This window comes from Oreochromis aureus, linkage group 6 (genome assembly GCF_013358895.1).
Source record: "Oreochromis aureus strain Israel breed Guangdong linkage group 6, ZZ_aureus, whole genome shotgun sequence".
NCBI classification, from domain to species: Eukaryota; Metazoa; Chordata; class Actinopteri; order Cichliformes; family Cichlidae; genus Oreochromis; species Oreochromis aureus.
The window spans coordinates 6,636,479-6,649,798 of record NC_052947.1 but is presented as its reverse complement, the minus strand read 5'-3'; the positions used below and the strand labels follow the sequence as shown (position 1 = coordinate 6,649,798).

At 38.1% G+C, this 13,320-nt stretch overlaps 1 protein-coding gene and 1 long non-coding RNA gene across 6 annotated transcripts in view; one reads left to right on the top strand and one right to left on the bottom strand.

Moving 5' to 3' along the window:
- Positions 1–8,363, bottom strand: part of LOC116315595 (B-cell receptor CD22-like) — a 34,224-nt gene extending 25,861 nt beyond the window's left edge. Inside the window, exons 1-7 of one of the 4 annotated variants that reach the window (XM_039613578.1) lie at positions 8,121–8,363; positions 2,347–2,682; positions 2,009–2,230; positions 1,554–1,886; positions 1,136–1,336; positions 691–1,023; positions 311–541 (exon numbers count right to left, since the gene is read on the bottom strand). In XM_039613578.1, coding sequence (XP_039469512.1) covers positions 311–541; positions 691–1,023; positions 1,136–1,336; positions 1,554–1,886; positions 2,009–2,230; positions 2,347–2,682; positions 8,121–8,361 — 1,897 coding nt within the window. In that variant the 5' untranslated portion in view covers positions 8,362–8,363. The remainder of the gene's footprint in view (positions 1–310; positions 542–690; positions 1,024–1,135; positions 1,337–1,553; positions 1,887–2,008; positions 2,231–2,346; positions 2,683–8,120) is intronic. The other 3 variants (XM_039613580.1, XM_039613582.1, XM_039613581.1) reach the window with 3 other exon arrangements.
- Positions 4,538–5,964, top strand: LOC120440661. 2 transcript variants are annotated; one of them, XR_005613418.1, is made up of 5 exons: positions 4,538–4,580; positions 4,675–4,713; positions 4,939–5,097; positions 5,561–5,650; positions 5,943–5,964. It is a non-coding gene; the product is annotated as an uncharacterized LOC120440661 (long non-coding RNA). The 2 variants fall into 2 exon arrangements; XR_005613417.1 differs by lacking the exon at positions 5,943–5,964 and having other exon boundaries at positions 5,561–5,903.
- Positions 8,364–13,320: the final 4,957 nt, after the last annotated feature.

The following is a 13,320-nucleotide window of genomic DNA, read 5'->3' as shown; positions in this document are numbered from 1 at the left end:
ATCTTTCCAAACGTCCAAAGGAAGAGCTCCTTGTTTCCTTACATGAAGCAGATTTCCTGCTCAAAAATCCTTCTTGTGTTGTTTGGCATTTGCCATCTTTCATTAGAGTATGATATCTTCACTATGCAGTAGCCTACAGCTGGGCAGTGAAAGGAGCTGATATATCCTGTCCTCTGATCACAAACACACTTAGTGTAAATCAATGCAGGCTTCAGTTTTGTGAACCTGACCCCAGCTATCATCACTTTGAAGTTATTTATAATCTGTCAGAATGATAAAAGTCTGTGACTGAAACGTGAAGTGAACTCACACACTGGTGGAGAGCAGTAATCCTCGTATCCTGTGAAAGCACAGGAGATGTTGTCTCCAGGATAAAAGTAGTCTGTATAAGTAGAAGTTTGCTGAGTTGTGTTTTTCTGTCCGTTCTTGAACCAGACGTAGGAAAGACGACCAGCTGGACTGCAGCTGCTTTCACACTTCAGCTCTGCCTCAGTCTGAGACTCATGGACTGATATTATTCTGCTCACCTTCACCTGTGGAACTGTGTGAAATAAAAGTATTCACGTTGTTAAATAGTCAAACCACAAATACACCAACAAGTAAATAATTAAAAACTTTACACAGGTTTTAGCACAATTTAGTTTGTAAAATTGAACTGAATAAAATGTGTCACTGTGTGTTGATCAGTACCTGTGACAGTCAGGTTTGTTCCAGGTAAACTACTCTTCCATTCAAATCTTTGTGTGTTGAATTTGAAGTGATACTGGGCTGAATCACTCTCTGTCAGGTCTCTGATTCTCAGAGTGGAGCGTCCTGTCACTGTTTCAATCACCTCAACACGACCTGCATACTGGGAGTCTTCTCTGAGGTCCTCAGATCCACGACCAGAACGGAACCAGGATGTTGATTGGATTAGACTTTCATAACTGTTGTAAGTAGAAGAAATGTCCACTGATGAGCCTTTGACTGCACAGATTCTTCTTTTACTGTAATTCACTCTGTTGCACCGTTCACCATTGATGCCTGAAAAATTATAATTAAAAGAATTTTTAAAACCAAATTTATTGACAGAACATGACATTAATTATCACCCAGATTAAGTTTTCATTCAGGTAAAACCTCAAAGGGAACTCACAAACTAATGAAGAATGAAAATCCTCAAATCCTTTTAAAGCACATGAGTAGCTGTTTTCAGTGTCATATGGCGCTTCATAAGAAGAAGAGCTGGCTCCATACACTTGTTGTCCATTTTTGCACCAGACATAAGATGAAACATAAGGATTACATCTGGTGACACAATCCAACTGGACCCATCTGGACACTCTGACCTGAACATCTTGACCAGTGGACAAGAAACAATAAATAAGATGTCAGTCACTCTCACACTGAAGCAGACATTAGTAAAATTCACAGAAGTGATCAAATTAATTAGAAACAAAGTATTAATTCTCTCCATCTTTTGACCCGAAACCATTCAAACTATTATTAAAAGGTACGGTAGAGCATGCAAATAAAAATTGATTAAATATCCATCAGTGTGTGTTGATCAGTACCTGTGACAGTCAGAGTTGTTCCAGGTAAACTACTCCCCCATTCAAAGCTTTGTGTGTTGAATTTGAAGTGATACTCGGCTGAATCACTCTCTGTCAGGTCTCTGATTCTCAGAGTGGAGCGTCCTCTCTCTGTTTCAATCACCTCAACACGACCTGCATACTGGGAGTCTTCTCTGAGGTCCTCAGATCCATGACCAGAACGGAACCAGGATGTTGATTGGATTGGACTTTCATAACTGTTGTAAGTAGAAGAAATGTCCACTGATGAGCCTTTGACTGCACAGATGCTTCTGTTACTGTAATTCACTCTGTTGCATGAATCACCTCGGACACCTGAAACATAAAATTATTTTGAAGTCAGATTAATGTAAGTAATCACAGTGAGTTTGACTGGTTTTATTCAGATGTATGTAGTGACTCTACAAGATGGTTTTATGTTACTGAAATAAACTCACACACTGAAGGAGAGGTTGAAGCTTCATGACCTCTTACAGCACAGGAGTAGCTATCTGAAGGATTCAGATAGCGTGAATACCAGTACTGGCCTGACTGAGTAGAAATTTTCTGTCCATTTTTGTACCAAATGTAGGAGGGACGATCATGTAGTCGACAACTGCTCTGACAAATCAGTGTTCCCCAGTCAGGATATGATGATGTGTCCACGTGTACCTGAAGAGCTGATTATGTGAAGAAATAAAATCAGAGCAGAAACTTAGACATCTATTATCCATATGCAAACACACAGAGTCATGTTCATAACAAGTTTTGACTGATGTGTAAATAAAAATGTTACCTGTGACATTCAGAGTGACTCCAGGTAAACCAGTAAAATGTTTCTGGTCTGTTTCAAACCTGAACTTGTACACAGCTGAGTCGCTCTCTCTCAGGTCTCTGATTGTCAGAGTGCAGCTCTTCCGCTGAGTACTGTACGACACTCGACCTGCATACACTGGGTCTGTTTTCAGATCTTCAGGGTTATTATCATTCCCTTTAGTGAACCAAACTCTTTTTAACACATTTACTCTTGAGGGGTATTTGAACCAGCAGCCTATGACCACTGTTGATCCTTTTACAGCACAGATCTGAGTAGAAGTGTAAGTCACTCCATAATCATTCTGACTCTGTACCACTGTAACACAGAACACATCAGAAACTAGATTAATGACAACAACAAACATATATTGTTTCAGTAAAAGTTCTGAGAACCTTTCCTCAGAATAAGCAGCACAGATTTATTGTTCCTGACATTTTTTATCAGGCATATTGTATCAAGTATTTAGGAAGGTATTTTTGTTGTTGTTGTTCTTGTTGTTTACATATGTGAGATCATCTATCCATTCAGAAGTCTTCATCCAATTAATTTCTGAGTGAGTTAATGATGTGATTTTTCTTTGACAACAAGTCTTTGCAGGCTGTGAGAATGAGTCAAAACAGTAAATCCATCCATCCATTCGCTGGCAGGGGGTGGAGCCTATCCCAGCTGTCTTAGGGCAAGAGGCGGGGTACACCCTGGACAGGTCGCCAGTCTGTTTGTAGGACTAACACATAGACAGAGACAACCATTCACTCACATTCACTCCCGCATTCACACCTATGGCCAATTTAGTGTTTCCAATTAACCTATCCCCACTAACTGCATGTCTTTGGACGGTGGGAGGAAGCCGGAGTACCCGGAGAGAACCCACGCAAACACAGGGAGAACATGCAAACTCCACACAGAAAGACCCGGACTGACGGTGGAATTAAACTCAAAACAGTAAATCAGTAAACCAAAAACAAGATAATAATAATGGTATCTGTGGGTTTGTTATTACAAATATGACAATTTGCATAATGCATCCAGTACAGAAATATGACAAAAATGTTGTCAAAACTTCTATCTCAAATAAATTGCAGTGGCTTGAAAGGGCCTTTTATACACTCAAAAAAATGAATGAGGTGGATTGTTCAGTGTATATTAATTATTTATTTTCATTTTACTTAAAATATATGTTTTTGTTAAGTTAACATATGTTTTTCTAATCAAGTCTACGTAATTGTGTCTATTATTCACTGTACATAATACTAATGTGTTACTTGATGGTATAACATTTAAGTTAAGTCAATTAGGATCGATATACTTTGTATATCCACTAGGTGGCAGTAATGCAAAAACAGTTGTAATGAAACCGCGAAGAACAACAAGGTTTCACGGCTTGGGCCTGCTCATGCGCAAGACTTCAAATTTAACTTAAAAACGTTGTTTTGGCGCCAAACTGCTGTTTCTTTGAGAGGTAAGACCAGTTTTTTCTTTGACTATGTTGTGTAGTATCTACATGTCGAGCATGGTTATATTTTGCGTTTGTCTTATAAGACATGTTATATCGTTTGTGTGCGCTTGTTCTACATTAGTTTTACTGGGTCCTGGACATGCTTAACATGCTTATTTTGTGGACTGTGTAAGAAACATTTTTATTGTTTTTGGTTTTATTAAGGGATTAGCTACAGGGGTTCGTGGGGTTATTTTTTCATTTGCTTTCTTGGGATTCCTTTACTGTAATCCGAGAGTCATAAATATCGAATAGGATAGCAAGGATAGCATAAAGTGACGTTTAAAATCCAAAAAGTCGAGGGCGAAAGCCACTGTGACACCATTGTTATGCTCTATCAGTAATCTGTATTATGTAAAACTGGTCTGTAAATACAGCATGTTTCCTAGCGGAGTTATAGATATCAGCATAGTTATAAATTACAGTTTGTTAAATCACACACTTTTTTAAATAAAATTATTCACGACATATGAGTGGACAGACAATGGAGGTCGACAGACCTGGTGAGAATTGCTTCTATAGAAAGTTAGCACATGGCAGTGTCAATCTCTTGCTTTTCTTCTGAGTAGTATTTTATTTAGTTGTAATACAATCAATAATTTGCTTCTTGAAATTAAGTAATGAATTTCTTGTTTTACTGTATAAATTTCAGATCCTGCCTTTACCTGCTCCCCCCTATACTGATGTGGTGTATGTGGTACTGCTGAGCTTGTATGTGGTATGTGAACTGTTATACTTTTAAAAACAAAACTGTTTTATAAGTTAATTTTTCTTTAGTGACCCATTCAATGCCCCTGTTATTTCTTCTCCAGATCTGAACCATTGTAAAGGTTGCAGTTCAAGGGCCTGAGGTATGAAATTCTTTTCAGATCAGCTGTGATCAATATTTTTTGGAACTTGATAAATAACAATAAAAGCTGTAATGGCTCCATTAGCATTTTGTGTAAATGTTTGTGTTAAAATTATAGCTTTAATGAGGTCTTTCTACATTAGTTTCAGTTATAAAGTATGTATATGTGTACATATAGTATGTATATTTACAGTACAGTATGTTGTGTTTGTTGACATGTTTTCAGGTGGAAGCAGAATTTGTGAGGATTACTACTGCTCCACTTGTTCCAAGGCTTTTTGCACAACTTGACCAATACACCAATGACCAGCTCATAAAAGTCTTCAAGAAAAAAGGAGGCGCTGCAGGGAAGAAAATTAGACAAACTTTGGCTCCAGCCACAAAGGTGCGTTATTCTGTTGGTAGCAAAATATTATGGCTAATAAGATCACTTTCAAATTTAAACAGCTAGTGTATGGTAGCTGCACAGTGTACTTACATTTATATTAAGCAAGACAAAGTTTGGTACTCAAAACTTTGGAAAATTAAAATTACCTAAACATAAGTAAAATCTGATCCCTCAATTTCAGGTTAAACCATAAGTGAATGTTTTTATGTTAAAGATCAGTTTTTGAATGCAAAAAAGATGATGTATTAGTTTGTCTTTACCTCCATTATGGACATATATAATGTGGTGGAAACCCTGCCCAACAGGTTAACTATTCATGTCCATGTGATGATTAGTTGGTCTTGTGTATATGTCTATCTGTGCAGTGGATATGTCATTCATTTTGCATATAATGTGAGTTTGTGTCATCCTAAAGTATTTCTGTTTTCTCTTCCTGTATCTCTGCCACTCTCTACGGAAGGAAACTATTGAAAAGGGGAGGGAGTGTGTCCTCAGGGCACTACCTTTTTACCTGAATGAAGACCCAAGCATCCTCTTCAAAGAATAATTGGTTGGTAATTTTAGTTTAGTTTTTTATCTGTATTAAACCAAATTTTGAATAACTAATGTTGTTGCATGTTGTAGTGTTGTTGTAATTTGCATGGAACCTGTTTTGGGGAATCTTCTTGTATACCCAAACTATTTATATTTATTGTTGAGTCTGTAGTCTAAAATAGTAGCGCACTGGGGTGCATGTTCCTAATATTGTGTTTACTTCATTAAAGGGTAGCTTTGGCTCTTTTTTTTTCTTTTCTTTTTTTTAATTTAACTGGACGCCATTTTTCTTTGTTTTTGTGTCTAAGCTACAGCTACAGCTGTTCAGAGGAGCTGGAACAAATTACCCTTGCTATCTTCACCATCGAAAAGCTGATGTCAGCACTCCTCCAGCCGATGTGGGTACAACCATCTAGGGTGTTCTGCATGACCTGGAAAACATGGCCTCTGCATGTGCACTCTTAATGGGTGGGATATATGCACTGAATCGCAGTTAACCTCGAGACTGAAAGCTTTCTTTGAAGTACTTCAGAAGCTCTTCCTTCATCTGTATGTCAGCAGACTCTTGACCAAGGTACAGATACTCAAGAATAAACTGAATGAATAAGCCAATCCTTAATTTGGATGATGAATGTTCTGTCAGATGGACAGAAGTTTTTCAGAGGCTGAATGGGAATAAAACGGTAATTTGTTGAAAATGACAGATAAAGGGAAAATTACATGTAAGAGAAATTTTGAAAATTTTGAAAAGTTTGTAAACTACTACAATTTGAGAGATTTTACTCTTGGGGGGGGGGCTAGTAAGAGACAATCAAAAGTATTGAGATTTAAAGGATTTAAGTGAGAGATGATACTGCACCAGAAATGTTGAAGGGTGGTGTGTATATTAGCGTTCAAGGTATATTGTTATGAGGTGGAAATATGTTCATATTCTGTTTGTGTTACATTGTGTGCATTGTAAAGGTAATTGCAATACATACTAAGAATAAGGGTAAGTTAGGAATGCAGGATGAATGTATATTTTGCAGACTTTTAAAGACGAACAATTGTTTCCATGTTAAAATGTTTACAACCCAAGTTTTTGGCCCAAACACTGGTAAAATAAACGTTGAGGGTGGCAAGTGTTAAATGGTTACTGTTGTGCTGTTGCAAAAAAACTGAACGCTGAAAAGCTGTTTTATTGTTAGACCATAATGCTGGCATGTTTTATTAAAGTTTTATTTGGGATGGTGATATAATTTTCTTTGATTGCTAATATCAGTGGACTATTTATTGTTATTATTATTATTATTATTATTATTACAACATTAATTTTTTTTAATTGTGGCTGTTGAGGTGGACACTTCACTTTGCATTGTTAAAGGAAAGCACTTCATTGGCGTTGTGTTACTGGACTGACCCTAAGCAATCATTGCAAATAGCAACTTTGCTATCCATTTTAGACACTAGAAGAAAAAACACTCCACAGACCTTACTAGCATCACATGTGCATAACTCAAGTGTCATCTTATCAACATGTTATGTGGTCTTCAATGTTTTTTTCTTCTATTTCTGGCAGATACAGACATTTAATTTAAAGTCCTGATGTTGCATCTGTCTACATACTGTTAGTTACTAACCCTAATGACCTGTTGTGTTTTATTTTGGACTGGGTTTACACAAATGTTCACTGAATGTGTTGGCAATAAACGAAATTTAAAAAAATAAGTTGGATGTACTTAATTCATTTGTGTGGAACCTGTTGACAAAATAGATTTATGTAAAACTAATTAGTAAAGCACAAGGTGGCTGAAAATATAATATTTGAATTAATCTAACTTAAATTTAACATTTTACAGCCACAAATAAGAAATGTGTTGAAGTAACTAATCTAAACTATCTAACCTGTAAATATATCATTTATGTTCATACAACATAATTTGATTTAGGTAGTCTTAAATATGTCTTGTTGATCTTAAGTAGTTTTTTTAAATTAGATGAAATAAAGATTTTTGCTTTAAACTAACACAATGCAATTTCGTGGAACCTGTTGACAAAATAATTTCAATTAAAGTCAACGTTTCATTTTTTTGAGTGTAGTGTAGTAAATTATTCAGGTGACATATAAATTTCGCTGTGTGCCTAGAATTTACCTCACAATATAATTTACAAAACATGTTTAGGAACCAGGAACCATGTGTTTGTGCAAAAAACAAAGAAAAAAAGAAAAGAAAAATGGCTGGGAATTCACTTTCTGTTAATCTGTTTGTTTCTGTTGAGAAACTTCAATCCTAATTAAAGCAACCTGAAAATTGTATTTGTCCATTAAATGCAGTGGAGACAATAAATAAAAAACCTTTTCTACAGTATCTGTATTCAGTTGCAGTATTGTGAATGCTAACCAGCCTTTTCAACAGCTCTGTGCTGCAGATGGTGTGGTGTGAAAACCAATCAAAAACAGTTCAGTTATGATCTACCTCAAGACTGACTTACTGTTACAGAATTACCTGGCAGAGAGAGAAGGAAGAGAACCAATCCAGTTGCTGCTGCAGTTGAACTCATGGCTGCTCCTCTCGTCTCATAAATCCCATCAGCAGGTAGATCACATAACATGTAACATGTTGTAAACCAGCCACAATTTCTTCCAGTGTTGAAGATGCTGTCTCTGAAGACCGTGCTTTCTGTGGTTGGAAAATGTAACAGAGATATCTGGCTGTCTTCCTTCCTCTGTACATGCTTAACATGCATGAACAGACTTTAAGCCTGTAAACCCCCGCGCTTAAATAAAGAAGTGATTCTCTCACAACACTTTGCATGCAGCTTTATGTTCTTAAAATATCAACTTAAGAAAAAAAGGACTGTCTCTGATACAACTGCTGAGGACAATAGAAAACATTTTAACATGAGTCTTTTTTGAAGACTTCAGGCCTGACTTTATTAATGACATTGATCATTTTGACAACTGGGCCATGAATAGATGTTTCATGTTTCATGGGTTCAAGTTCAATTTAAATCTCTCTAGAGCAGTTTTTTTGTCCAGAAGGTAAATAATAACTGCTGAGTGGAATCCTAACAGTTCAGTAGTAGGACGGCTAAAAAAAATGCTAGGTATAGCTAATATACTGATAGAGTTTTAAATGACTAAAAAAGTGCTTTGGCAAGCTAGGGTAACCCTTAAAACAAGTTCAATTAAGGATGTTTTGTTACCCCCACTTCTGTGTGTAGTGTGGCTGGTAAAAGTGAGGGTAAACAATACCCTGATGCAAAACGGAAACAAAACAGAAAGAATCACTACTACTGTGTCATAAAGTGTCCAGCAAAGTTAAAATTGATGCAGCAAAGCCGATGGGAAACTGGGGATTGCATAAACTAGAGACTAGACTCAGACAATATTTAAAGATCTTCTGCCCGCTCTGTCACAGCCCCGCAGTCGTGTGTCTTGCTTTCTGCCTTGAATTCTTAGTTATTATAATCAAGAGTGAGTTACTATGTTGTTATCTTGTTATTTCTCTGTAGGAAGTTTAGACTAAGATGCCACCCCAATATTTGCTATTTCACATATTGATGTGCAGTTTAAATGTTGATGTGGTGGGAAAGAAGGTTTGCTGTGTCTCCCAGCACAGTCTCACAAGCATGGACAAGATTATAGGAGACAGGCAGCAGCACCCTGACTGCCAAGTATCAGGATGAAATCCCTGGACCCAGTGTCATTACCCTACACTGCTGCAGTGTGTTACTTTAGTGCAAAGTCTTTATAAAATCAAGTAGACTGTGGTAGAAGATGATTGTTTTCTAAAGCTGTAGAAATCTAAGAAGTCCAACAAATGCAGCGCCTCCAAAAAGCTGTTAAACAGCTCTTCTAAAAGATTCAGTATTCAGCAAAGGAGAAAATAATGCAGTGAGTTTTTGAGTTGTTAATCACACTTAAAAGTTATATTCAAAACCTTTGTTATGAATCCGGATTCTGTTTAAACTGCTTTTACCTCAGTTAGAGGACTGCACGGTTAAGATGCAACCACAACATCTAAAATCCCTCAACAGTTCTCTTTTGCCACAAAGATTAAACAAACCGTTTCACCAGGGGCAGACCAGAGCACAGGATTAGAAAATGAAACCAGCAGATACAGAACATTGCAGCTCAAACCAGTCCCTGAATACTGTGGTTAATAAAAAAAGTGGCAACTGGTGTGGCAGCTGGAGCCTGTTAACATGAGGGCTTCACTTGCAGGTGGAGCAACCACAAAGCCAGCCAGACTCACCACCTGAGAGAGAAAGAGGAAGAGGAAAACAAAACCCATGCCTGACAGTCAATAGGACCAATAAGATCAGTGGGTGTGTGTGTTCCTGTGCATAGTTGGACATCTGCAGGTCTGAGAGCCACAGCAGTGTTCTTCTTCAAAGCTGTGTTCGTACCTCTCATCGGTTAAGAACCTGCTCGATTACGGACTTATGATCTGCAAAGGGCACTGGAACCTCCTGATGAAATCCACAGCGTGTGTAGATTAGTTTATTAACAAGTGATGCATAACAGAAAAGACTAAGTCAGGTATGTGCTGACTCAGCAAGGACTCTATAAAGAAAAGTGAAACACAATGCCGGAGAGTTTTCCTTTAAATTTTCACCTGGTGCCTGTGAACTTTCCATTCATTCTCTTAAATGCTTTGGATTCAGTTTAACTCAGTTCAGATTTATTTAGAAAGCACCAAATCAAAGGTCCCCTCAATGACCTTTGTACTGTAAGGTAAAGACTCTTAAGTAATAAGGATCACAGTGGGCTCATTACTTGGGCATTACAGCTGTCACTGATTATTTTCTAACACTACACAGAGCAACACGCCAAGCACACGTATGTGTATCAATACAGATGGTCATCAGTACAGTCACCTCTGCACTCATTAGATGTAACTAATACTTGTCTGAAATTTAAGATTAATCTTCACACAAATGATTTCTTCTGATCTTGAAAATGTTATTTTTACAGCACAGTTCAGTGACTGTGAGCTAAACACACACACACACACACACACACACACACACACACACACACACACACACACACACACACACACACACACACACACACACACACACACACACACACAGAGAGACAAATGTGCTCACTCTCTTTTGCTGCAGTGTGTGAGTGTCCTCTTGTGTTCATAACGATGTGCTGCAGTGTCGCAGATATATTTCAGTCAGAAATGATCACCTACACAGCTCTGGTTTCTTCCTCTACCACTGATGAAAGACAGCATGGATGTGCAGTAGGTGTCATTATGTTTATTTTATATGAAGCCATCATTTAGCAATCTTAAAAGATTAATTACTAATGAAGCTGCTCGTGACCAGTATCATTGACACGTGTCATTGTCCACCTGAGATTTACTAGTTCTTTTAATGACTCTGATTCTGACTGAAATGAAAATGAATGCATTATACAGATATGAATACAGTGGGTTTTATTTAGACCTTTCACAAAACACTGTGTTATGGCCGAACCTGATGGCTGTCCTGCTGCAGCTAATAAGACAAAACAAAAGAAATTCATCAACAAAAACAAAAGATCTTGATTCATTAATCTTCATTACTCCGTGCTGGATATACTGGATGTGACTGTTTCCTTCATCAAAGAAGTGATTTTTATGTGTCTTCTTAAAAAGACACATATGCTCTGACTTTTTCCCCCTCAGTGAAGTTGGGGCCTACAGCAAAAAGCTGCTAAGATGATGGTGTCATCAATTAAAAATATTCAAGTAGCTCAGGATGTAGAGCGGGTCATCTAATCATCAGAAGGTTGGTGGTTTGGTGCCTGGCTGCTCTCAGTCCGCATGCCAAATATCCTTACACTTCCTTCAGAGTATAAATGTGTATGAATAGAAAGCACTTACGCTTTGAAAAAAAAGTGCTTGTATGAACAAATGTGAATGAGGCAAATTGTATGAAGCACTTTGAGTGCTCTGATAGAGTAGAAAAGTGCGCTATAATAACCAGTCCATTTACTATTTAGCAAGGACAGCAACCAAAAAAAGCAGGAAGATGTAGCATGTTCACAAACAGGGATTATACTGGCAAAGGACGAGTTGATTCCTAAACTAAAAGCTGGAAGAGAAAGTGGAGACGTGTCTTTTTGAAACTTAACTGAAAAAGAAGCAGAGTGCTTTGGGTTGATAAGAACATGCTTGTATAGCCGGCTGCCAAGAAAATACAATAAAATGAGGAAAAATGTCACCAAACTAAATCAAAGGTAAAAGAGCGCTGTACAGCCAAGCAGAACAAAGCCATATAACAGAATGTTCTGCAGCACATGAAAAGATTTGCATGTCAACACCCTACATTAGTGGAAGGGAAGCTTTAACACAAAGTCCAATGAAATTGCAGGTTCGCTTTGCAGGGTGAGGTGCATTAATTAAGAAAGCAATAGCTTAAACATTTTGTACATGGAAATAAAAATGATAAATCTGAGTTCATCAACTGTGTCACGTCATATTTTTCTACTGTAGCTTGAATGTATCTATTTGGTGAAGGCAGTCTCCAAATTCTGCACACTAAAAACATAAACAGCACGTTTTACATTCAAAACTCCATCATATCACTAACTCAGAAACCTAATTTAGATCATATACAAACTCTACATAGCAGTAAAAGGACAGGACTCACTATGGCAAACACCAGTTTGCTCAGGTGTGGAGATAAGTATACAGTAGCACTGAAAACCTGGATTTCTGTACCAGTGATGCTGATGGACGAAGACAGAAACCCCTCACATAAATGTAAAGGTATCATACTTGTTGAATTCTATGAATTGTGTATGGTATGTTTTCAAAATGTGGACCCTAACCCTGATAAAATCACATTTGCAGTGCTTCTTTAATCTTCATATCTCTGATGTAACTACCTCCACAGGGAGATGTTAGGTTTACAGTTCTTTGGATAGTCAAAGGAGTTTGCGAAGAAAAGCGTCTGGACTTCTTTAAGTTGCTTGAAGACGTTTCACCTCTCATCCAAGAAGCTTCTTCAGTTCTAAGGTCAAATGGCCGAGAGTCCCAGATTTAAACCCAGTGGGAGTTTCCCCCCAAAGAGGGACAAAGGACCCCCTGGTGATCCTCTAATCACATGAGCCAAGGTGTGAAAGCGGGTGTGGGACCTAATCAGCCAGGGTTTCGGGTGAGCTCATTGTGAAACCTGGCCCCACCTTGTTATGTGATTTCCTGAGGTCAGATGGCCCAGGGTGTGAGTGGGCATTAAGGCGTCTGGGGAGGGAACTCAAAACTGGATTATAGATGGCAGACAGTTGGTGTCGTAAACCACCGCCTCTGTTCAAAGATGGTCGCTCACAGTGGACATAGATGGCCTCTTTCACTCCTCTTTCAAACCATCTGTCCTCTCTGTCCAAAATGTGAACATTGGCATCCCCGAAAGAGTGACCTTTATCCTTAAGATGCAGATGGACTGCTGAGTCTTGTCCTGTGATGGAGGCTCTTCTATGTTGTGCCATGCGCTTGTGAAGTGGCTGTTTGGTCTCTCCAATGTAGAGGTCTGGGCATTCCTCGCTGCACTGTACAGCATACACCACGTTGTTAAGTCTGTGTTTTGGAGTTTTGTCTTTCGGGTGAACCAGTTTGTGTCTGAGTGTGTTGCTGGGTCTGAAGTACACTGGGATGTCGTGCTTGGAGAAAACTCTCCTGAGTTTCTCTGATACACCGGCTA